General features: G+C 34.4%; 2 protein-coding genes across 2 annotated transcripts in view; both read right to left on the bottom strand.

Annotated features, from left to right (window-relative positions):
* Positions 1-3,444, bottom strand: part of LOC137655853 (zygotic gap protein knirps-like) — a 59,368-nt gene extending 55,924 nt beyond the window's left edge. The window contains exon 1 of the mRNA XM_068390032.1: positions 3,216-3,444. The gene's annotated coding sequence lies outside the window, so the exon portion shown is untranslated. The remainder of the gene's footprint in view (positions 1-3,215) is intronic.
* A 12,721-nt stretch (positions 3,445-16,165) lies between these two features.
* The window catches only part of LOC137655852 (major facilitator superfamily domain-containing protein 12-like), a 29,084-nt gene continuing 18,882 nt past the window's right edge, over positions 16,166-26,367 (bottom strand). Inside the window, exons 9-13 of the mRNA XM_068390031.1 lie at positions 22,065-22,157; positions 21,000-21,170; positions 20,486-20,574; positions 18,799-18,941; positions 16,166-17,284 (exon numbers count right to left, since the gene is read on the bottom strand). Of these exons, the coding sequence (XP_068246132.1) occupies positions 17,175-17,284; positions 18,799-18,941; positions 20,486-20,574; positions 21,000-21,170; positions 22,065-22,157 (606 nt within the window). The 3' untranslated portion in view covers positions 16,166-17,174. The remainder of the gene's footprint in view (positions 17,285-18,798; positions 18,942-20,485; positions 20,575-20,999; positions 21,171-22,064; positions 22,158-26,367) is intronic.

The following is a 26,367-nucleotide window of genomic DNA, read 5'->3' as shown; positions in this document are numbered from 1 at the left end:
TCCAAATTCTAGAGTCATAGGAATTTTATATCGATTTCGGATTTATATTTCGACTTTGCTCTTCATTTTGGATTTTTTTCTCAGGAAATTCAATAATTACTGCTATAGCCGTATTCATTATAGTCCCTAATTATTTATTTTTTTTTTTATAAAATTATATAATTACTGTTATATTTATATTCTTGATATTTCATAAATTTTTTCTTTCACAAAATTATACAATTACCGTTAGTCATATTCATGATATTCCCTAATTATTTTTGTTTTCAAAATTATATAATTACTATTACAACCATAATCATGATATTCCCTAATTATTTCTTTTCCAATGTTATATAATTTCTGTTATATCCATATTCATGATATTCTCTAAATATTTTTTTTTTCACAAAATTCTATAATTACCGTTAGTCATATTCATGATATTCCCTAATTATTTTTGTTTTCAAAATTATATAATTTCTGTTACATCCATATTCATGATATTCCCCAATTGTTTTTTTTTTTCACAAAATTATATAATTAATATTACAGTCGTATTCATGATATTCCCTAATTATTCTTTACACAAAATTATATAATTACTGTTACATTTATAATCCTGATATTACCTAATGATTTATGTTTCACAAAATTATATAATCACTATTAAAGTCGTATTCATATTTAATTATTTTTCTCACAAAAGTATATAATTACAATTACATTCATATTTATGATATTCCCTATCTATTTTTTTTCCCAAAATTATATAATTGCTATTACATTCATGTTAATGATATTCCCTAATTATTTTTTCACAAAATTATAAAATAACTATTAAAGTCGTATTCATAATATTCCCTAATTATTTTTTCACAAAATTATATAATTACCATTACATTCATATTCACGATATTCCCTATTTTTTTTCTCAGAATTATATAATTACTGTCAGTCATATTCAAGATATTCCCTAATAATTTCTTTTCACAAAATTATATAATTACTGTCAGTCATATTCAAGATATTCCCTAATTATTTCTTTTCACAAAATTATATAATTACTATAACAGTCGAATTCATGATATTATAAAATTATCTTTCATTAATTTCTAGCAGCTGGATTAGCTAACTTCCCGAACGAACAATTCTGAATATGGAAGGGTATATTATTGTTCTTTGGTCATAGAAAATATTAAGTCGGTAGTTGGTTGAACGGGGACAGAAAATTTACCTCGTTTAAGGCAGGGGTTACACATCAAAGTCATATCAGTCTCAAATACATAAACCAATAGGTCAAAGTACTTAACCTCATTATCAGTCTTAACTGGTTCAATAAATATTGGAACAAAATATCATAAAGATATATATATATGAATTAAACAGAAATCAATGTAATATCAGTCTCAAATGTGTCAGTCTACTTAACCTCATTATCAGTCTTAACTGGTTCAATAAATATGGGAACACACACACACACACACACACACACATATATATATATATATATATATATATATATATATATATATATATATATATATATATATATATGAATTAAATAGAAACTTTTGGCATAATACTGACTGTTATTGTCATATTAATCTGAGAAAATCATCACAAGTTATATATGACGCATATGTAATTGTCTTTATTCGCCAATAATGTTGCTTATTCGTATTGTCGTTAACCCTTTTCCTAAAATAATCTATAGAATAAATAAACAAGTTATTCTTTCTGCAGAGTCCTACTTGATTGTTTGAAAAATGATCCACGCGAAAGAAAGATTGCTACTTGTGTACCTGTTGAAGTCTCTATCACCATGCTGAGTATTTATGATTACTTGCACAACTGCGTATTCCATACCAATAATTTTCTAGAGTATTACAAAAATCATAATTGCTATTTTGTTATACTATACTGCATTTGTTTTTGAATTGTACAATTACGCTTAAGAGGAAATATATACACTATCGGTGGTCAAAGCCCATGGAATGGTGAGGATAATGGAAAGGTAGATTCAAAAGTTTCTGTCTATGTTACAGGTGTCCCTGAAGACCATAAATATGTATATACATATATATATATATATATATATATATATATATATATATATATATATAAAGCTAATTAGATATACATATACCTATTTATATGCTAATATATACACATATATATGTATACACACACACACACACACACATATATATATATATATATATATATATATATAAAGCTAATTAGATATACATATACCTATTTATATGCTTATATATACACACACACACACACACATATATATATATATATATATATATATATATACACACACACATATATATATATATATATATATATATATATATATATATATATATATTTATATATTATTCAATGATACCAAAAACATACAGATATTTCTATATTTACTTGACCATTTATCCACCTTGTTATCCACAGACTTCCTTAGACTTTGACCACCCCTGCTCTTGACTTCCCCTGGAACATTATTGCACTTGAATAAATGCAGTATGATATAAAAAGTTGGCTATGTTTTTTTTGTATTGAATAGGAAAAATGGAAATATTGATTTTTGTAATGCTAGAAGTAAATATTAAATACAGATACTATAGAAATTTATTTGATAAGAATATGCAGTTGTACAAGTAATCACTTGGCGAAAGAGACTTCAACAGGTACTCAAGTAGCAATCTTGTTATTTCTTGATTCTTGATTTCCCGTCCTTACGAAAATACGTTTGGAATGGTTTTCATCTATTTTAAGTTCCTATGCAAAAGTGTATTTCCGTGTATAGAACGTACCCAGTCTCCATATAGAAGATAGTAAGCATTCAATTAAGTTAAGAGATATAAAGCAATTTACATAGTCTTCAACTGTCTTGGGTTACAGTTCTCTTTCTTAAGGGTACACTCGGGCACACTATTCTATCTTGTTTCTCATCCTTTTGTTTTGTTAATGTTTTTATAGTTTATGTAGAAAATTTTTATTTTAATGTTATTAATGTTCTTGAAATATTTTATTTTCTTGTTTCTTCACTGGACTATTTTCCCTATTAGAGCCCTTGGGCTTATGGCATCCTGCTTTTCCAGCTAGGGTTTTAGCTTGGCAAGTAGTAGTAGTAATAATAATAATAATAATAATAATAATAATAATATTAATAAAGCTTTTATAAAAAAGGTAAATACCAATAAATATTAATTAAATTCACTTACCCTTATCCGAATATCTCACGCATTTTTCTTTCAATTACCAAATCCTGATTAGTACGTACACAATATTTCACTAAGTTTCTAAATAGCACTGTTCAAAAATAGCAGATAATGGAAAAATCATACATTTCAATAATTTTAAATCAAAGTAAGGAAAACTAATGTTTCCCGTGCAGACCACGTGAGGATCGGGTACGTAAAGCGACGTACTGCAATCGTGCTTCGACTACAAAACAATAACACGGCGACTTTCTAATTAAGTGAAGATGAGCTCGAACTGCCGACGTGAGCTAGTCGAGACGAAGAGAGGGAAAAATGTCGTACTGCAAGGTGGAGCTTGTCTCCGTTCAGGGAACTTCAAGGTGAAGTTCTGCAATGTGCATGCGTGCGAAGTTCACGCTAGATGCTACAACGATGTAGTAACTGTGGCAGTAACGACAATAGTGATGCATGTGAATTCGGTAAAAATGCGAATTTCGAATACAATTTGTATGTTAGTAATCTGTTGGGATACCATGGTCTTCCACTGTCTTTAGTTAGACTGCTCTTGCTAGAGGGTACACTCGGGCACACTATTCTATCTTATTTCTCTTCCAATTATTTTGTTAAAGTTTTTATAGTTTATAGAGGAGATATTTAATTTAATGTTGATTCTGTTTTTTAAATATTTAATTCTTCCTTGTTTCCTTTCCTCAATGGGCTATTTTCCCTGTTGGAGCCCCTGGGCTTATAGCATCCTGCTTTTCCAACTATGGTTGTAGCTTAGCAAGTAATAATAATAATAATAATAATAATAATAATAATAATACATTGGTACATCAGATACTAATTGGGAAAATAGGTTTTGGAATATCATAAATGTAGTTTTATGAAACATTTAATAATGAGCACGTTAGTAATATTCTAAAACCATAGTCTGGAGACTATTGTAACCTATAATGTAAAATTATAATGGGTTACCAATGTAAGCTACTTACTGAATATTTGACCAGCTTATCCAATGAAATCATCAAAATAAATCAAGCATAGCAGGAACACCATCCTCTTAGCTGAAGCTGCATTTTACTGGCTATCTGAAAAGGGAAGAATATAATATAAGATTTTTGTCCTATAATTTGATAAAAAAAAATAAAACACAAAAGCTATAAAAATTCTTCTAACACTAGCATGGATAAATAAAGTTTAAACCAAGATTTTCCCTGTTGGGGCCCATCAGCTTATAGCATCCTGCTTTTCAAACTAGGGTTGTAGCCTAGCAAATGATAATAATAATGATAATAATAATAATAATAATAATAATAATAATAATAATAATAATAATAATAATAATAATAATAATAATAGTGCTCACTGTATACCTCTTCTGATTTTTCAATCATCATAAAAGGCTCCGAGTACAAGAAAAAATATGAAAAATTTATTTAAAAATTGAATATAAGTAACGACATATCCCAGTCAGCTTTAGACCAATAGGATTGACTAGAGGGCCGTTTCAAAATGAAAGCAGAGGATGAAAATAATAATATCTATGTGAGAGGAACAAGATGAGGAGTTTGATTGATTGATTTTTAAGTTTTCGGGCATCCTGACATCTAAGGTCATTGACGCCGATACAAGATAAGATGTAGGAAAAGTTTTGTTTTTGCCTCTGGCCCTTTGCTTTGTCTTTTCCTCTTCTTCAGTAAGGAATGAGGATTAACAAACCAGATTTTACTAAGGAAAAGGTTTGCACAATGCTAGCAAAAATGTCTCTTTGCATTCAAGTCCTTTTATAATGATGCTGATCAGCGTGACATTTTGCAAGAGGACACGCGAGGAATGTTCTATTCATATGATATTAGGTCGCCAACAGTGGTGTATACCATGACTGTCCATAGCAAAAGTCTTCTAATCTCACAATATAACGTCGTTATCTCAGAATGCTAATGTGGGAACGTCCCTGACTGGTGAACGCCAGACTAGGGTTCCAGTCCCGCTAACACTCGTTAGTTCCTTCGGTCGCTGCAACCTCACCATTCTAGTGAGCTAAGGATGGGGGGTTTGGGGGAGCCTATAGGTCTATCTGCTGAGTTATTGGCAGCCATTACTTGACCCTCCTTGGTCCTAGCTTGGGTGGAGAAGGGGTTTGGCCGCTGATCATAAGTATATATGGTCAGTCTCTAGGGCATTGTCCTGCTTGATAGGGCAATGTCACTGTCCCTTGCCTCTGCCATTCATGAGTATCCTTTAAACCTTTAAATGGTAAATACTGCAGAGCGAAGGCTAATCGTTACTCTTGGTGATTTCTGTGATAAACTTTACAAGGATAACTTTAGGAAAATATATATAAGGGCAATAATGTCATGCGGTGAATTGTCTTGTGTCATTTTTCCCGTAAATCAGTTGACGGACACTTACTTATATACAATACGCATAAAAGTCAAATGAAAAGAATCCAACAAAAGTTTGAAAATCTCTCTCTCTCTCTCTCTCTCTCTCTCTCTCTCTCTCTCTCTCTCTCTCTCTCTCTCTCTCTCTTTCTTTATTAAATTAACTGTGTTGTAATACTTGTAATAGAAACTAAAGATAGGTACAACCTACCTACGAAGTCAAACTAAATTTTATTTTGTAATCCATATGAATTCCTTTGTATAACCTTTAATATATAGATGTGAACAATATTATTCTTAATATGTACTTAAATGTCTGTCTAAACTTTATTTTGTATTATTTTGGCATAACTTAATCATTGTATAGTTGTAAACAATACTATTGTTACCATATATTCAAATATCTGACGCCAAGGGGTGCAATAAATGGATTAAAACAAAATCTCTCTCTCTCTCTCTCTCTCTCTCACTCTCTCGTTAGCATGTCATTGACTACGTAACGCAACGTACGTCAGGCACCCATCCTATGATGCAATCCTTTGTAAGCCACGCCCATGAACACACGAAAGTTTTAATGGGTTACATCTTCGCCCGTAAACCATGGAAGGATATTATTATTATTTATTATTATTATTACTATCCAAGCTACAACCCTAGTTGGAAAAGCAAGATGCTATAAGCCCAGGGGCTCCAACAGGGAAAAATAGCCCAGTGAGGAAAGGAAATAAGGAAATAAATAAATGAAGAGAACAAATTAACAATAAATCATTCTAAAATAAGAAACAACGTCAAAACAGACATGTCATATAATAAACTATCAACAACATCAAAAACAAATATGTCATAAATAAACTATAAAAAGACTATGTCCGCCTGGTCAACAAAAAAGCATTTGCTCCAACTTTGAACTTTTGAAGTTCTACTGATTCAACCACCCGATTAGGAAGATCATTCCACAACTTGGTCACAGCTGGAATAAAACTTCTAGAGTACTGCGTAGTATTGAGCCTCGTGATGGAGAAGGCCTGGCTATTAGAATTAACTGCCTGCCTAGTATTACGAACAGGATAGAATTGTCCAGGGAGATCTGAATGTAAAGGATGGTCAGAGTTGTGAAAAATCTTATGCAACATGCATAATGAACTAATTGAACGACGGTGCCAGAGATTAATATCTAGATCAGGAATAAGAAATTTAATAGACCGTAAGTTTCTGTCCAACAAATTAAGATGAGAATCAGCAGCTGAAGACCAGACAGGAGAACAATACTCAAAACAAGGTAGAATGAAAGAATTAAAACACTTCTTCAGAATAGATTGATCACCGAAAATCTTTAAAGACTTTCTCAATAAGCCTATTTTTTGTGAAATTGAAGAAGACACAGACCTTATATGTTTCTCAAAAGTAAATTTACTGTCGAGAATCACACCTAAAATTTTGAAAGAGTCATACATATTTAAAGAAACATTATCAATACTGAGATCCGGATGTTGAGGAACCACCGTCCTTGACCTACTTACAATCATACTTTGAGTTTTGTTAGGATTCAACTTCATACCCCATAATTTGCACCATGCACTAATTCTAGCTAAATCTCTATTAAGGGATTCACCAACCCTAGATCTACATTCAGGGGATGGAATTGATGCAAAGAGAGTAGCATCATCTGCATATGCAACAAGCTTGTTTTCTAGGCCAAACCACATGTCATGTGTATATAGTATAAAAAATAATGGGCCAAGAACACTACCCTGTGGAACACCGGATATCACATTCCTATAATCACTATGGTGCCCATCAACAACAACTCTTTGAGATCTATTACTTAAAAAATCAATAATAATGCTAAGAAACGACCCACCCACTCCCAACTGTTTCAGTTTGAAAACAAGGGCCTCATGATTAACACGGTCAAAGGCAGCACTAAAATCAAGGCCAGTCATACGAACTTCCCGACCACAATCAAGGGATTTCTGTACAGCATTGGAGATTGTAAGAAGGGCATCACATGCTCCAAGGCCTTTACGAAAACCAAATTGCAAACTAGGGAGTAGATGATTACCTTCAGCAAACCTATTAAGACGTTTTGCCAGAAGACGTTCAAAAACTTTAGATAATATGGGAGTTATGGAAATTGGGCGGTAATCAGTGGGACTTGAGCTACCACAAACACATTTACATAGAGGAGTAACATTACCAATTCTCCAACTAGTGCTAAAAGCTCCTCTTCTTGCTAACTTGCGCAAAATAACAGATAACTTTGGAGCTAAGAAATCTGCTGTCTTTATAAAAAACAAAGGAAAAATACCATTTGGGTCTACACCTCCATAAGCATCAAGGTCCATCAACAGAGCTTTAATCTCACGAGATCGAAAAGCTAAACTAGTTAGTTTAGCCTCAGGAAAACAGGAATGAGGAAGTTCAAGTTTTTCATTACTCTGTTTACTGTCAAAAACATCAGCCAAAAGGGTTGCCTTTTCCTTTGGACAGTGAGTGACTGAGCCATCTGGTTTAAGTAAAGGAGGAACTGTTGCATCTACACCAAAGAGTGCAGATTTAAGGGTAGACCACCATTTATGTTCCTGAGTTGTACCAGAAAGTGTTTCTTTTATGGTTAAATTGTACTCCTTTTCAGTTGAGGCATAAACTCTCTGAGCAAAAGCTCGAAGCTGAGTATAGTTGTTCCAGGTCAAATCTGATCTGTTACCCTTCCAAAGTTGATAGGCCTCCTGCTTCTCCAAAAAAGCACGTCTACAATCATCATTGAACCACGGTTTGTCCTTCACTCGGTACCTTAGCACACGAGAAGGGATACGCCTATCAATTATGTTGACTAGATTCTCATTCAAAGGGACAACAGGATCTACACTATTATATAATTGTGACCAATTCAAGCACAAAAGATCATGTAAAATCCCATTCCAGTCTGCTTGGGATTTCATATAAATTTTACAAGAATATGATATATCAGGGACAGGCTGCTCAGTCTTCACTAATAATGAAATTAAGGCATGATCAGATGTCCCGACTGGAGAACCAACCTTACCAGTTATAACGCCAGGGGAGTCAGTGTATACGAGGTCCAAGCAATTACCAGACCTGTGAGTAGCTTCATTTATGATTTGCTCACAGCCTGATTCAGAGGCAAAGTCTAAAGCTCTTAAGCCATGGCGATCGGTAGGAGAGATGGAACTTAACCACTCCCTATGGTGAGCATTAAAATCACCAACAAAGACAAAAGAAGCCTTTCTATCATCTTCTTGTATCTTAGCCATAATGGTAAGAAGACAATCGAAGATAGAATCATCCATGTCTGGATTCCGGTAGATCGAACATAAATAAAAGTTGTTATGCCTGCCACAAACTTTTATTACCTGAATCTCATGACATCCACATTGATAGCAGGACTTATGAGAAGCAGGGTACTCGGTCCTAATATACACCGCCATTCCCCTGGCCCTAGGGATGGCATCACGTTTCAACATTATTGGCTTCTTAAAACCAGTTATAAGGAGCTCAGATGAGTGCCTCATATTAGAAACCAAAGTTTCTGAGCACAAAAGAATATCATACTGTCTGGACGCAACTGTAAGGTCTTGGATATTTGCATGAAGACCACGAATATTGCAATACAGAAGACGACATTGACGAAATCTAGGACGTACTGGTCCTGGATTTCGCTCAATGTCTCCAGACAGCATAAGGATTAATAGAAATAAAAAAGACATATCATACTTAAAAACTAGATTAACAAGAATTATAACAAAAACAATATGTACAGAATTATAAACAAAGTGATTGATGATACCCATAGACTATAGTAAAAAGTCGGAAAAACTGGTCAACATGGAGGAGCCGATACACCATGCAAGGCTAAATACCCTCCAGGATAGCCACTTCAACTGAAGGGAGGACAGTAAGGATGGTTTTGAGAAGAAAAAGAATCAGAAAAAGGAAAAGACAACCTCTTGATAAACCACCAGGCATCCATGGCCCTTCTATTAAGCCTGCCCAACACACCATTTCAAAAAAACAAGAGGAAGAAAAAAAAATAAGATAGAATAGTGTGCCTGAGTGTACCCTCAAGCAAGAGAACTCCAACCCAAGACAGTGGAAGACCATGGTACAGAGGCTATGGCACTACCCAAGACTAGAGAACAGTGGTTTAATATTGGAGTGTCCTTCTCCTAGAAGAGCTGCTTACCACAGCCAAAGAGTCTCTTCTACCCTTACCAAGAGGAAAGTACACTGAACAAATTGCAGTACAGTAATTAACCCCTTGGGTGAAGAAGTGTTAAGTATCTCATTGTTGTCAGGTGTATGAGGAAAGACGAGAATATGTAAAGAATAGGCCAAACTATTCTGTGTAAGTGTAGGCAAAGAAAAAATAAGCCGTGACCAGAGAGAGGGATCCAATGCATTACTGTCTGGCCAGTCAAAGGATCCAATACCTCTCTAGTGGTAGTATCTCAACGGGCGGCTGGTGCCCTGGCCAACCTACTACCTACTGAAGCTATTCTCTTTAAGTCAGGGGTTCCTAACCAGGGGCGAGGGATGTGGGTTTAAACCACCCATTGGAAAACTCAAACTGCTAGATAAGATTTATTTTTGATTTTGAGCTACCGGGGGCAATGTAAAAATAATTCGTGTAGAATTATAAATGTATATTTAAAAAAAAAAAAAAAACAAGCATTTTTGTACCACATGCACTTTTTGAGGCAGACAATGCAGGGGTTAGATGAGGTTGAGAACAACTGCTCTTTGTCATGTAATTAATATTTTTTAGGATATTTACCATTTTCATATTTTTTTCATCTTATGTAACTAGCAGCTTCTTCAAATGATAGCTTGGTATATTCATTCTTCATTTAAAGCCTGCGGCATTTCAAAGTAATCTTGGAAATGAATTGGTGTCGCCTGCTTGTGTCAAGTATTGATCGTAATTTCATCAGTGGTGGAATACTGATGTTAAAGTAAGTTTAAGAAATTACATTTGTTTATGTGCGTTATTTTGCCAGATAAACCTGTTTTTTGTTCCACGGGTTTTTCCCGTTGTAGTAGTTTTGCCAGATTGGGATGTTGGTGTTGATAATGTTTTGTAATAATTCACTAAATTAGAATGTTAGTGGGTCTTGGATTTTGCTAGTTTACCAAATCGGAATATTATTGGGTTACTAGTTTCTGGATTGTGTCTCTAGTTTTCCAGATCATGATACTTGAGATTTTTTTATACTAGAGAATTTTTTCGCGATTATTACTAGTTTGCCAGTTCAGACTGCTATTAGTCATTTGAATTTCATTATGATTGCTAGTCCACTAGACCAAATTCCTAGATGACCCTCTGTTTTTGTAATCCTGTTGCAGTTTCACCATATCAGGATGAGTGAGCACTAGGTTTTTGCCTTTCTATTGCTAGTTTCTTAGACCATGGGAGCTGTGGAGTGATTTATTTTCCTCTGTTATTGCTATTTTACCAGATCTAGTATGCTGGCTCTTTATTTTAGCACTGTTGTTGCTAGTTTTTCAGATTGGAGTGCCATTCAAATGATGAACATTTGAATGATATCTATAAGATATAAGAAAATATTCTTATCAGACCTCTTAAATATCATCGTTATATGTATAAAAATTAATTAGGATGAAATACCCCTTAAGTAGAGCGTTTGAATGAAATGACTTGCGTAGGTTTAACACGTCCGTAAACAGCATCTCATATAAACCAATGGAACAAAGCTCCCCTCTTAGCTAGAGCGTTTGAATGAAGTGCATCACGTGAATTTAACTCGTTCGCCAATAGCAGCCCATAATCCAGAGGACCCCTCTCACCTTATGCATTTCCTTAGCGGGAAATATCTGGCGTCTCATTGGGTGATTCTTTCTCAGCTTTGACTTGTGGTTGTAGGGACAACCCCTTATAAGATGTTTTAATAACATTTTATTAGAGAGATAAATTCATTACTTTCATTCAGTCAATAGTCCGTGTGACGCCATCAAGAATAGGATTAATTTCACAACTTGTCTTTGCTTCTGTTTGCTCGTTTAAGTGCGCTATTATTACATGGATCTTAAATAGTGAAGTAATTAAGCAAATTTAATTTGTATTTTGCTACATTTCAAGTATATTGTAATTCAACAAATGATACCAAATCATATAGGAAAAATGTTGTCATAAAGGGTATGGGTAAAATACCAACAGTAGCCTATACAGATTTCAGAAAAATGATGGCTTAAAAACAGCCAAATTTTATGGAGACAAACTTGAAACAATAATTTAGTAATAAAATGGATCTTAAATATCATAAGTCGGTTAAAGAAAAGCCCCTTAACTAGAGCGTTTGAACAAATATCTTGTGTGAATTTGACTCGTTTGCCAGCAGCAGCCCGTAGATCAGAGGAACCCTCTTACCTTATGCGTTCCCTTAGCGGGAAATATCTGGCGACTCATTGGCTATTTCGTCCTATGTTGTGATTGGTGGCTGTATGATGTTAGATGTGTATGTGAGAATTTGTAAACAAAGACAACAGCCAATCACAGCTGAGAAGATACAGCCAATCAGAGGACGGGAATATCACGCCATGAGAGAATTCCAGGAACTTCTAAGTTGCTGTTCGTAAAACCTGCCCGAATTTCCATTAACTGCTTTAAACGCTCTTGCTATAGGGGCGGGTCTTTAGATTTTTTGTTTATAAGGGAATTACACATATATTTTCTTCAGAATGTATATATAAACAGTCCATTATACGATGTATTAATAACATATTTTATGAGAAGGATAAATTCTACAGTAATTACCAAATAAATATTTTTATTAAGAAAAATATGTCTTTGTGATGTCATAAGATATAGGATGAAGTAGCTTGTCTGAATGACTCATTAATTCTGTTTGCTGGTTTGAGTGAAGTATTGGGTAACATATGGCTAATATAGGCAAATAAATACTATTATTCTATCAAGCTTATATAGCGAAAGAACTACAGCACATGACTGTAATTTGTGTTTTGTTACATTTCAAGTATATGTAAATTATTCGAAAGAATAATTGACTGTTTTGGTTACGATGTTAGATATGTGTGTGTGTGAAGCTATAGTAAACAAAGGCAAAAACAACCAATCACTGCTGAGGAAGTTATAGCCAATCAGAGGACAGAACTTAACCGCCAAGAAGAAGTTCCGAGCTGTTATGCGCTGTTGTTGGAAAAACTAGCCCGAATTTCGTTGAAATTACATTCAAACGCCCTAGCTTACTGGGGAAGGAGCTCCAGATTTTTTTTTTTTTTTTTTTTTAACGGAGACATATACTTTACTTTACTTACTTTACTTTGATGGCTGCTTTTCCGGTCCCATACAGCAAGGGAACCCCACTCTCTACAGGACCTCCGCTGTCGTTTTACCTTGTTCGTTCAGAGTATTTAACGTTTCATGTCTCACATTCTTCATTTACTGTTAAATCGTAACTGTCAAAAGACTCATGAAATAAGAAAGTCTTCAGTTTCCTCTTGAAAGCCTTAATGTCTTCAATCATTCGAATGTTTCGTGGGAGCTTATCATATAGTCTCGGGGCCGCATATTTAAAGGCTCTGGAGCCTAAAGTAGACATATATCTAGGTTCCAACAGTTTGAAGCCATCTGTAACAATTCTCGTGTCGACACGATTTGTTGGCTGCGCATATGTAGCAATTCTCTTAAGTATTTTGGACGCCCGGTTCTGATAACTTGGTGGGTTATTGTAAATATTTTAAATTTAATTCTCGCTTTAATCGGCAGCCTGTGTAAATCCATTAGTATATGGGTGATCCTTTCTCTGTTTGGGACACCTTTTATCAGTCTTGCTCCTCTGTTTATTATGTTTTGTAATTTCTTAAGTTGCACTTTTGGTAAATTGTAATAGATAGAGTTGCAGTAGTTAATCCTGGTAATAACACAGCTTATATACAAGTTTCTTTACAGAATTTTCGTCTAGGTACTTTTTTTATAAACGCAATATTTCTTAGATGATAACCAGCAGTTTTTACTACATTATTTATTTGGGCATTTAGAGACAGGTTACAGTCAAGAAATACACCTAGATCTCGAACTTTACTAGATATCGGTACCGAGTCATTATTTATGTTCATTTGAATATCACTTAAGTTTCTTTACGCTGTTTCTCTTGCCCACCACCATGAATTCAGTTTTGTTCTCATTTAATTTTAGTTGTTTAAATGTCATCCATTCTCTAACACTATCAAGGATTCGGTTTAGAGTTTCAGTAGTGTCATGTATATCATTTATGGAGAAGTAAAATTGTGTGTCATCTGCAAATAGTTTAAACTTCACGCCATGCCTTTGTAATGTTTTCGATAGATGCAGAATAAGATTGGGCCAAGTACACACCCATGGGGTACCCCTCTGTTTAAGGGTTCTTTTGATGAATATGAGTTTCCAATTTGTACACAGTGATTTCTACCAACTAAGTAGTCTTTTAGGTATTCGAAGGCTTGATCTTCAACGACGATGGACCGTAGATCATTTAGTAGCAGTTCATGCACAACTGTATCAAAAGCAGCACTGAGATCAAGCAGAATTAAGATACCACATTCATTTTCATCCATCATTTCTAGCATATCATTTACAACAGAGCAGATGGCTGTCTCCGTAGAGTATAGTTTTCTGTAAGCAGATTGGTTGTCAGGCAAAGCTTCTATTACTTCTAAGTGGCTGACTAGTTGTTCAAGAATTACATATTCAAGCACTTTTGAGATAAAGGATAAATTTGAAATAGGTCTATATGAGCTCAATTCCTGGTAGTCCAGTGCATTTTTCAGAACTGGTGTGACTATAACCATTCATCAATGTTTGCATTTGCTATTCTCATTATTATTTCGGCTAGACTAGAAAAGCCTCTCTCTCCAATTACTTCAGATATTGGCATAGGATCGATCGCGCAGTTTGTTTTCTTTGCTCTCTTGATAATTCTGGTGATGTCATCTTGTGTCGTTGTTAAATCGTATTAATTTTGTCTGTGTATCATTAATCTGATGCTAAGTATTTACGAATGACCTGGTTATATTTTCAATTTTGTTTCTAAAGAATACTAGAAAATTATTTGTTAGTTCCTGGTCACTGTATCCATCAGGTAGCTTCTTTTCTTTTATATTTCCAATTATACCATTCAGGAGACGATATAACTTATTTACGTCTGTTGCTGCTTCGAGGATCTTTCTCTTATAGTATTAACTTTTTTTCCTTCTTAATAGGTAGTTATACTGACACGCAGCAGTTTTGTATTCTACCCAAGTACTTATAGTTTTAACCTATTCCACTTTCTTTCTTTACGTCTTTTTCTCTCTTCTTTTCCAAAGTCTCTCCATCAAACCAAGGAGATTGGTCTTTTACGGTTATAGTCTTTTCCATCGGTGGGCACATGGTATCATATTCACTTTTACTCACTCTATTATAAGTGGTCATAAGACAGTTAGCACACTTAGCTCCTAACAGACGTTGGTCATCATGACCACAGGGGATGTTGATAGCATCATTTATTTTCTTTTCTTTGTAACTTCTTCAATAAATACGGCAGGAGAAAAATTCATATGCCGATTCCTCTACTGCCGCTACCTCAGCGGTCACTAAGGCGACCGGAGGAAGCAGAAGGGCCTGTCGGAGTCACAATCAATCACCATTCATTCCTAATTCTTGCAAGCTCTTTTGCCTCTCCCACATCTATCCTCCTATCACCCAGAGCTTTCTTCACTCCATCCATCCACCCAAACCTTGGCCTTCCTCTTGTACTTCTCCCATCAACTCTTGCATTCATAAGACTTTTAAGACCTTAAATTTAAAATAAAACATCAAAATCTGAATTGTTGGAGATCAAAAATTTTTGTTAAAGTTCCATAGTTTATTTCACCCCTTCCTCTCACAGTCTTTTTGCAGCAGTAGGCCTACTGCAAGTGGATTAAACTATAGTTTTCTTTTACAAGAATGCAGTATTTAACGACAATTTGTCTCCTTAAAATAATGTTTGTGTTTTTTTATCAGTCATTAGAAAATCAAGAAAAATACAAAGATAATTATATAAGAAAATAAACAAAATGTCCTGGTCATCTAAAATCCCAGGAGAGTCGATTTAGGCGATTGAAGGAATGTTTGGAATTTAGGAAATATTAAACCTATCTTGATATTTCTTGTAATAATTAATTTCACTTTTGTATCAAACTCAAGTGGAAGGGAACAATTGGCATGGATCGTCTATAGAAGATATCAAATTAAAAGAAGAAAATCCTTATGAAGAGAGAGAGAGAGAGAGAGAGAGAGAGAGAGAGAGAGAGAGAGAGAGAGAGAGAGAGAGAGAGAGAAAGAGAGAGAGAGAGAGAGAGAGAGAGAGAGAGAGAGAGAAAGAGGCGTGTACACTTTCAACTCTACGTATAAAATCAAAGCTTAAATATGGTATTAAAAAAAAAAGAAACAGAGGAGCAAAATAGTTTAAAAGCTTCTTGGAAAATTTCAACAAAGAACATTTTATCGTGTGTCTCGTCCTTACAATAATTTTGACCTTTTCCAAACCAAGATTCATTCTCTACCTCGGGTGTCCTGTGGTTCAAATCCCACCTAACACTTGTCTTAAATTGTTGTCATGGTTATTTTGTATTGAATCTGAATAACCTTTCACCGAATTCTTGTTCATATCCTTGAATCACAAATAACTGTGATTTTTGCAAATTCACCTAAACTAGTTTTATCCATTTAGTAAGATATAAAATACTTAACACTGTAAAAATAACTTGAATGTAAAACTTAGGTTTTCTTTAATTTCAGCACAATTTCATGAAATGGTCAATACCTATTACTCAGTGTTTTCATTAATAAAAATAATCAACTTAACATCTGCGAAGGCATCTAGAAATTCTAAAAAATAATTGAATCTGACGAATAAAACTCACTTCGTTGAAACTATTTGCTGGAACCCCTAGGGCAGCACCTGTCTTCCCTTGAGGTAAATCATTTCTAGGTTTGATCACTCAGATTTAAAGGGAGTAGTAGTTAAAACAAAGACAGTACAAATGTCAAAGAATCTTGATACTTTGAACAGACAGAAATGGAATTAACCTGAAGGTAATTAATTTTAACATATACTGTAGTCCTTTGAATTCTGTTTATCCTACAAGATGGCCATAATGAAGCGAGCAAATGTGTAAAAGGTTGAGCTACAAATCACTCGAATGTTTCATTACAACAGTTCGAATTTAACCTGGAGATTCAAAAGAGTTTTCCATAACATGCAGCAGTACTGTCATTTGTAGACTAAACCTAAATTATCTGAAAAAAAAAATAGGAAGAAATAGTCATCATAATCTTATTTTCTTATAGAAAATTCATAGGATAAATCATAGATTTCTTTCTTGACCTTAAATCTGATGGACATGACTAGGTTCCGTGAAGTATAGAGCCAACAACTGCTTTGCAGGAACGTTCCATTTAAACTTTTATGTAGGATATCACGTAAGACATTTCGCAAATCCTTAACTATCCGTACGCCCACCTTGAATATCCTTTCAAATAGCGTTCTAAATCCTCTTCCTTTCAAAATTGGACTTTAAATAAACCTTCTATTTAAACTTTAGTGACTGTTCCATAACCCAAGTTGGTATTTGTAGCCAGGAGAATTTCACTGGAATCCGAAGAAGCGCTGGAACCGGATGATTCGTCACGCTCTTTATAAGCTGGAAAACAAAAGAGAAATAATTTCAGTTATCTGGGACAGATATATCACCAATGAGTTAGATATAAATTATAGTTTATGAATAGCTCTACCTTTACTCACTGACCATAGTTGTTTTGCCTATTTTTAATTGCCGGATGCCTTTCCTGCCGTATATTGGGAGGAGAGTAATGGAAATGGAGGTACAGGGAACGAGGAGAGGGAGACCAAAGCGAAGGTGGGTGGGTGGACTGTATCAAGGATGACCTTCGATCAAAGGGATTAACCGGTGATGAGGTGTGGGACAGAGGTAGATGGAGAAAGCTGACCAAAAACATCGACCCCACATAGAAGTGGGAAAAGATGTAGACAAAGAAGAAGAAGAAGAAGAAGAAGAAGAAGAAGAGGAATAGTTCTACCTCTATAAAATCAACCCCCTAACACTATCTTTTTAATTAACAATCAGAGGTAGCTTGAAAAGATCACAGAAACGTCACCAGCCTAAAATATCTATTTATTCAAATATGAGAGAAACTACAGATAAAGAGACGTTGGAGTATCGTATACTTTTAATATCATAATTTAGACGTACTTTTAAATAACTAAGTTAGTCATCTTTCAAACCATATTTATTCATTTTACTAAATGTGGAGTTCAAATACTCCGTGTCGAATAAATGTAGCCTAGTTTTCAGCCTTTGGATTTTCAATTATGTGAATGGTTATTTTATATATTTATGCTTTATCATTTCCTAATTAATATCCTTGGTTGTAATTATACCATTGAGTCAAATAATCAAATTTACACGCACAGAAAAACTAAATTATCTATACAAAGGTTCTATAATTTGTTTAAAAAACATGTGATGGTTTAAAGGCTACTTATGAACGGCAGAGGCAAGGGACAGGGACCATAGCTAGCAGGACAATGCCCTAGAGACTGATCATATATACATATGATCAGCACCCAAGACCCCTCTCCATCCAAGTTAGGACTAGAGAGGGCCAGACAGTGGCTGCGGATGACTTAGCAGGTAGACCTATGGACTCCCCCAAAACCCCCACCCTTCACTCACAAGGATGGCGAGATTGTAGTCACTACAAGAAACTATCAAGTTTGAACGGGACTCGAACTCCAGACCGTCAGAATGCCAAGCAAGGACGTTTCAAATAGGACATTTGATTTAAAGTGATCTCACAATACCTTTGGCAAGTCTACGGGTATGGCCCAATGATGTCTCAATCCCTCAAAAAGGATGGTGAGGTTGCAGACACTACAAGAAACTATCTATACTCAATTTTTTTAGCACCGAGTCGCGGAGGTGCCCTTCTAGCTCGGAAAAGCTTCCCGCTCTCTGACTGGTTAGAATTATCTTGTCCAACCAACTAGCGTTCAGGAAACATTTCCGAGCTAAAAAGGCAACCCTCCGAGTCTCTGCAAATCTGCCTCACTAAAAAGAATTGACTATAGTTTGAGCGGGACTCGAACCCCAGTTCGGGAGAACGACAAGCAAGGTCGTTTAAAAGAGGAGAATACCTTTGGCAAGTCTGCGGGTATGGCCTAATCTCTCTCCGCTAATGAGACACATGGCGATGAAACACAGCATCAGTGGGATGAATATCCCGAGACTCATCACGTGACGATAGTAGTTGGAACAATCAGGGCCCAAACACGCTGTCCTGTAATTAAAACAACAGTTTATTATCATTAAGGCTATACTATGTGGTACTGAATTAATATGCTATGGTATTTATTTTTCTTTTGGAACCATTAGGCTTATAGCATCCTGGTTTTCCAACTAGGGTTGTAGCTTAGCTAATAATAATAATAATAATAATAATAATAATAATAATAATAATCTTGCTTTTCCAGCCTGGGTTGTAGCTTAGCTAATAGCAACAACAAAAATAATAATAATAACTTGCTTTTCCAACCTGGGTTGTAGCTTAGCTAATAGCAACAACAACAACAATAATAATAATAATAATAATAATAATAATAATAATAATAATAATAATAATAATAATAACTTACTCAGGTAAACCAGAATATCAGTAAAGGGCAAAATAAACAAAAAAAAATCTAACAGATGGGGACAGAAAACCGCAAAAAAAAAAACTTATTTTTTTGGCACTGTCAAGCATAAAACCAGATACAAATAAAACATTTATTACAGTAACGAATGAAATAAACATTATATATGGTGCAATAGCGTTTTCACTAAAACATCTAAGGTTTTATTGCTTCAGACAAAACAACAGCAGGATTTTGAAGTTTTTATAGAGTATAAATGAAAGACCTAATTCAATATTGTTACTGTTCGTAAAATGTTTTATTTTGACTGTCCATTCCTTCTTCCTCGTTTCCTTTCCTCACTGGGCTATTTTTTCCTGTTTAAACCCTTGGGATTTTAGTCTCTTACTTTTCCAACTAGGGTTGTAGCTTAGCTGGTAATAATAATAATAATAATAATAATAATAATAATAATAATAAAGTTTGTCGAATCTTATATGTTCGAGATCTTTAATTCCATACCTGTTCAACTTCATCTAAGGTTTCTCTATCCTGCTTTCTGACAACCCAGAATTATACCATATTTTTTATCAAATAATCATCCACCATTCTTCCATCAGGATCAAACCATCTAAAACCGTTTTAATTATCCTTTCATTTTCAATTTAATGCTTATATAAACATAGATATATACACACCTACATGTGCTGTATATATAGATAAAATTAAACACTGTACAAATATAGAAATACAAGAATGTAAAGACTAATCCTAGATGAATAATTCAACTTGGAAATATAACGAATTGCTATAAAGAAAACTGTTCTATCTTCAAATGTTTAAAATATACAGTATTTTCGTTGATAAAGACAGAAAAAAAAACTAATGTATTATTAAAATCAGGACTAAACATAGAGGTTTAAATGCAGCTCATGAATGGCAGAGGCAATGGACAGTGACAATACCCTAGAAACTGATTACCGCCCAAGTCCCTCTCCATCCAAGCTAAGACCAGGGAGGGACAAGCAATAGCTACTGATGCCTCAACAGGGAGACCTATAGGCTCCTCCAAAACCCCCATCCTTAGCTCACAAGGATGGTGAGGTTGCAGACACTACAAGAAACTATCAAGCGTTAGCGGGACTCGAACCTGGGCAGGGACGTTTCCAATAGGCCCCAACAACAGAACTTATATTAATCGTGTCTTTACCTGGTGAGTTCCTGGATAAGAAAGACGGCCAGACCGTTGACAATCTTGTCCCCGAAACATAGGCTTCCATAGACGAAAGAAGAACTTTCCTGGGTGAATTAGAAGGAAGAAGAAACATTCGTTAGTGGTAGAAATATAAAAAAAAAATATCGTTATACTGAAACGTTTTATTCTGCAATACATAATTCTCTCTCTCTCTCTCTCTCTCTCTCTCTCTCTCTCTCTCTCTCTCTCTCTCTCTCTCTCTCTCTCTCTCTCTCTCTCTTTATATATATATATATGTGTATATATATGTATATATGTATATATAAATATATATATATATATATATATATATATATATATATATATATATATATATATATATATATATATATATAGTCAGATACTTGCTCATTATTCTACAGGGGATATAATACTGAACATTTAATAAAGCTTATAAAGGTAAACACCACCACTCTCTCTCTCTCTCTCTCTCTCTCTCTCTCTCTCTCTCTCTCTCTCTCTCTCTTACCGTCCTCAATCCAATGATATCACTGGTAAAAGCCAACGAGAGCACAACGAGCAAGGATCCCGAAACGCCCCACAGAACGGACAGGCAATACAGCGCCCACTCGGGCATCCATGGCAGGGCAGAGATGGTGGCTGCGACTATGCCAATCACAATGCCCACAACGACACAGGCCTGTTGAGGAAAAAATAATTGGCAGTAGGCCTACTTTCGGGATGCGTGTTCTATAGCGATATTTTACTATCCTTTTTATTAGGCATCGTTTCTTTTTTAAATTATACTAAGATGATGCATGAAATTATGAAATTAAATCATTGTTATTGAGGTAGATAAATTAAGAGTATAGTTAACGAATTTAACATTATAATAATAAACAAGTGTTAGAATTATATGATTTTGCATATATATATATATATATATATATATATATATTTATTTATATATACATATATATATATATATATATATATACATATATATATATAAATACATACATACATATATATATATATATATATATATATATATATATATGTATGTATGTGTGTATACATACATACATATATACATGAATATATATATATATATATATATATATATATATATATATATTTATATATATATGTATGTGTGTATACATACATACATATATACATGATATATATATATATATATATATATATATATATATATATGTATATATATATATATATATATATATATATATATATATATATATATATATATATATAGTATAACTGTGTGTGCCAGTATGCGTGTGTGTAAATGCATATGTTTTTTCTATGTAAGTACATAGATATATATATTCAAATATACATGCAATAATTTCCAAATGTCAATACTAACTACAGTTATCAAACCACAGCAAATAAAAATACAAAGGCTATTATAGCAAAGTCGTATCTCATAGAGCTTACTTCGAGTTCAAACAATCATTGAAGAATACTAAAATAAGTATAAAAAATCTAACAAACAAGAAATTTTCTTTATTTTTTTAAATATCTTAAGAACAATTCAATTAAGTTCAAATTACATTTGATTCCTTACCTTTTTGCCGATAAACTTCCTCATGAATTTAAGTAGGAAGGATGCACCGACGCCTGACAGACTCATGGATAGAGGAATAAGAGCTATCATCGACTGAAAGAGAAAATCGAAAGAAACCAGTTATTTAATTACCAGAGAGTATAAGCCAGGGATTCTTAAGATGGGATGGCTAGTTACTCCAAGAGGTTAGCGAGAGCAATGAAATACAACATTTGATAGTAAGATCAGTGAAGGCCAACATTTGATTGTAAGAACAGTGAAGGCCAACATTTGCTTGTAAGAACAGTGAAGGCCAACATTTGCTTGTAAGAACAGTGAAGGCCAACTTTTGATAGTGAGAGCAATGAAGGCCAACGTTGGATAATATTAACAATGAAGGGCAACGTTTGATAGTAAGAACAATAAAGGCCAAAGTTTGATAGAACAATGAAGGCCAACGTTTGATAGTAAAAACAGTGAAGACTAACGTTGGATAGTATTATCAATGTAAGGTAATGTTTGATAGTATGAACAGTGAAGGCTAACGTTGGATAGTATTATTAATGAAAGGTAATGTTTGATAGTATGAACAGTGAAGGCCAACGTTGGATAATATTAACAATGAAGGGCAACGTTTGATAGTAAGAACAATGAAAGGCAATGTTGGATAATATTAACAATGAACGCCAACATTAGATAGTAAGGACAATGGCGGTCAAAGTTTAATAGTGAGAGCAATGAAGGCCAATGTTTGATAGTGAGAGCAATGAAGGCCAATGTTTGATAGTGAGAGCAATGAAGGCCAATGTTTGATAGTAAGAACAAGTAGGCCCAACGTTTGATAGTACACGAAAGAACAGTGAAGGTCAAAGTCTGATATTAAGAACGGTGAAGGCCAACGTTTGATAGTAAGAACGATGAAGGCCAACATTTGGTGTTTGATAGTGGGAACAATGAAGGCCAACATTTGATTGTAAGAACAGTGACGGCCAACGTTTGATAGTGAGAGCAATGAAGGTCAAAATTTGATATTAAGAATAGTGAAGGCAAACGTTTGATAGTAAGAACGATGAAGGCCAAAGTTTGATAGTAAGAATAGTGAAGGCCAAAGTTTGATAGTAATAATAATGAAGGCCAACGTTTGAAAGTAAGAACAAAGAAGGCCAAAGTTTGATATTAAGAACAGTGATGGCCAACGCTTGAAAGTAAGAAGAAGTGAAGGCCAAAGTTTGATATTAAGAACAGTGACGGGCAACATTTGATAGTGAGAACATCAAAGGCCAAAGTTTGATATTAAGAATAGTGAAGGCTAACCTTTGATAGTGATAAAAATGAAGGCCAATGTTTGATTGTGAGAATAATGAAGGCCAAAGTTTGATAGTGAGAGCAATGAAGGCCAATGTTTGATAGTAAAAACAATGAAGGCCAAAGTTTGATATTAAGAATAGTGAAGGCCAACGTTTGATAGTAAGAACAATGAAGGCCAACGTTTAATAGTAAGAACAATGAAGGCCAAAGTTTGATATTAAGAATATTGAAGGCCAACGTTTGATAGTAAGAACGATGAAGGCCATCGTTTGATAGTAAGAACAATAAAGGCCAAAGTTTGATAGCAAGAACAATGAAGGCCAAAATTTGATAGTGAGAACAATGAAGGCCAAAATTTGATAATGAGAACAATGAAGGCCAAAGTTTGATAGTGAGAACAACGATGGCCAACCTTTAATAAAAAAAATTAAAAAAAACATGGCGTAAGGGCTTTTCTGTGAAGCAGGTTGAATCAAGCGTTGTTTTATAGTTACTTTTTGGTTTTGAAATAATCATTTATCTATATATACTGATTAGGCTCTATGTAGCTTATACTCTCTAGTAACGTTTTCAGGAGTGGAGGTGGGGGCTGGATCTATACATAACGGTTGTGGTGGCATATGTGGTAACGTCCTTGACTGGTGAACGCCAGACTGGGGTTCGAGTCCCACTCAAACCCGTTAGCTCCATTGGTCGCTGGAACCTCACCATCCTTGTGAGCTAAGCATGGGGGCTTTGGGGGGAGCATATGAGTATATCTGCTAGGCTGCCATTGCCTGGCCCTCCTTGGTCCTAGCTTGGGTGGAGAGGGGGCTTGGGCGCTGATCATATGTATACATATAGTAGGTTGGCCAGGGCACCAGCCACCCGTTGAGATACTACCGCTAAAGAGGTATGGGGTCCTTTGACTGGTCAGACAGAACTACAGTGGATCCTTCTCTCTGGTTACGGTTTTTTCCCTTTGCCTACACATACACCGAATAGTCTGGCCTATTCTTTACAGATTCTCCTCTGTCCTTCTACACTTGACAACACTGAGATTGCCAAACAATTTTTCTTCATCCAAGGGGTTAACTTCTGCACTATAATTTTTCAGTGGTTACTTTCCTCTTGTAAGGGTAGAAGAGACTCTTTAGCTATAGTAAGCAGCTCTTCTAGGGGAAGGACACTCCAAAATCAAACCATTGTTCTCTAGTCTTGAGTAGTGCCATAGCCTCTGTACAGTAGTCTTCCACTGTTTTGGGTTAGAGTTCTCATGCTTGAGGGTACACTCAGGCACACTATTCTACCTGATTTTTCTTCCTCTCGTTTTGCTAAAGTCTGTATAGTCTATATGGGAAATATTTATTCTAATGTTGTTACTGTTCTTAAAATATTTTATTTTTCCTTGTTTCCTTTCCTCACTGGGCTATTTTCCCTGTTGGGGCAACTGTGCTTATAGCATTCTGCTTTTCCAACTAGGGTTGTAGCTTAGCAATTAATAATTATGATAATAATAATACATGGTCAGTCTCTAGGGCATTGTCTTGCTCAATAGGGCAATGTAACTGTCCCTTGCCTCTGCCATTCATGAGTGGCCTTTAAACCTTTAAATAAAGTATAGGAGTAAGGTGTCAAGGTAAAATCAACTTTGATTTCCACCAGTGTATACAATATAACTATTAATCATTAAGATGTTCATGTTTTGTTCATGAATATACAGTTGTTTGAATATATATTAATACATGGCTATGGTTAGCTAGGAGGGTCTTATAATTCGTTTATACGGGGAGATTGTATTACCAATCACTAGATGTTTTGCTAAATTTTTGTTTTCTCTTATAATCTTTATTTGAACGTTATCAGGTACTCTTAAAAACACAATAGCTTGATAGATATTAATGAAGAATAATAAATTATTCGGAAAATACTATGCTGTTTAATATAAAACTCAATGGTGCTCTCTCTCTCTCTCTCTCTCTCTCTCTCTCTCTCTCTCTCTCTCTCTCTCTCTCTCTCTCTCTCTTAAGCATCTAGATTCTAGAGAATGGAATAGGTGCAGTACCCCCTACGTAAGCACTAAATAATAATAATAATAATAATAATAATAATAATAATAATAATAATAATAATAATAATTAAAAGAAGAAGAAGAAGAAGAAGAAAAATTATAATAATCATTATTATAGTTGATATAATGGTTTTATTATTAAGAACATAAATATTTTTACTCCGAACCTTCCATGAAGCCGAGGTCAATTGACTGACCAAGCCCTAAAACAATGATATAGTTTTCCAATGGGTTTTTGTTGAATAATATTATTCTAATATTCTAGTAGACTTTCATGCATAAGATTTGTTTTCATTACTATTTTCTACTTGACGTTGAATCATCAAAGATTTGCACGCTGGGAAAAAATCAACCAAAATGCAAACATTTTAGACATAGTGCTTGCTTGTTTCATATTATTATTATTATTATTATTATTATTATTATTATTATTATTATTATTACTTGCTAAGCTACAACCCAAGTTGGAAAAGCAGGATGCTAATAATCCCAGGGGCTCCTACAGGGAAAATAGCCCAGTGAGGAAAGGAAACAAGGAAAAATAAAATATTTTAAGAACAGTACCATTAAAATAAATATCTCTTACATAAACTATAAAATTTTTTAACAAAAACAAAGGAAAGAGAAAAAAGATAGAATAGTGTTCCCGAGTGTACCCTCGAGCAAGAGAACTCTTACCCAAGACAGTGGAAGACCATGGTACAGAGGCTATGGCACTAACCGAGACTAGAAAACAACGGGTTGAATTTGTAGTGTCCTTCTAGAAGAGCTTCTTACCATAGCTAAAGAGTCCTTCAATGCCGGAGCCTTAAATGAATATACCTATTATGCTTCTTTTTTTATTATTTTTTTTTTAAGGTCTCCCATGAATGTCAGTGGCAAGGAACAGGGACACTGCCCTATAGCAGGAAAATGCCATAGAGACTGACCATATATACACATGCTAAGCACCCTAGCCCAGTCTCC

This window comes from Palaemon carinicauda, chromosome 16 (assembly GCF_036898095.1).
Source record: "Palaemon carinicauda isolate YSFRI2023 chromosome 16, ASM3689809v2, whole genome shotgun sequence".
Lineage (NCBI taxonomy): Eukaryota > Metazoa > Arthropoda > Malacostraca > Decapoda > Palaemonidae > Palaemon > Palaemon carinicauda.
This window is presented reverse-complemented; position numbering and strand designations above follow the sequence as displayed.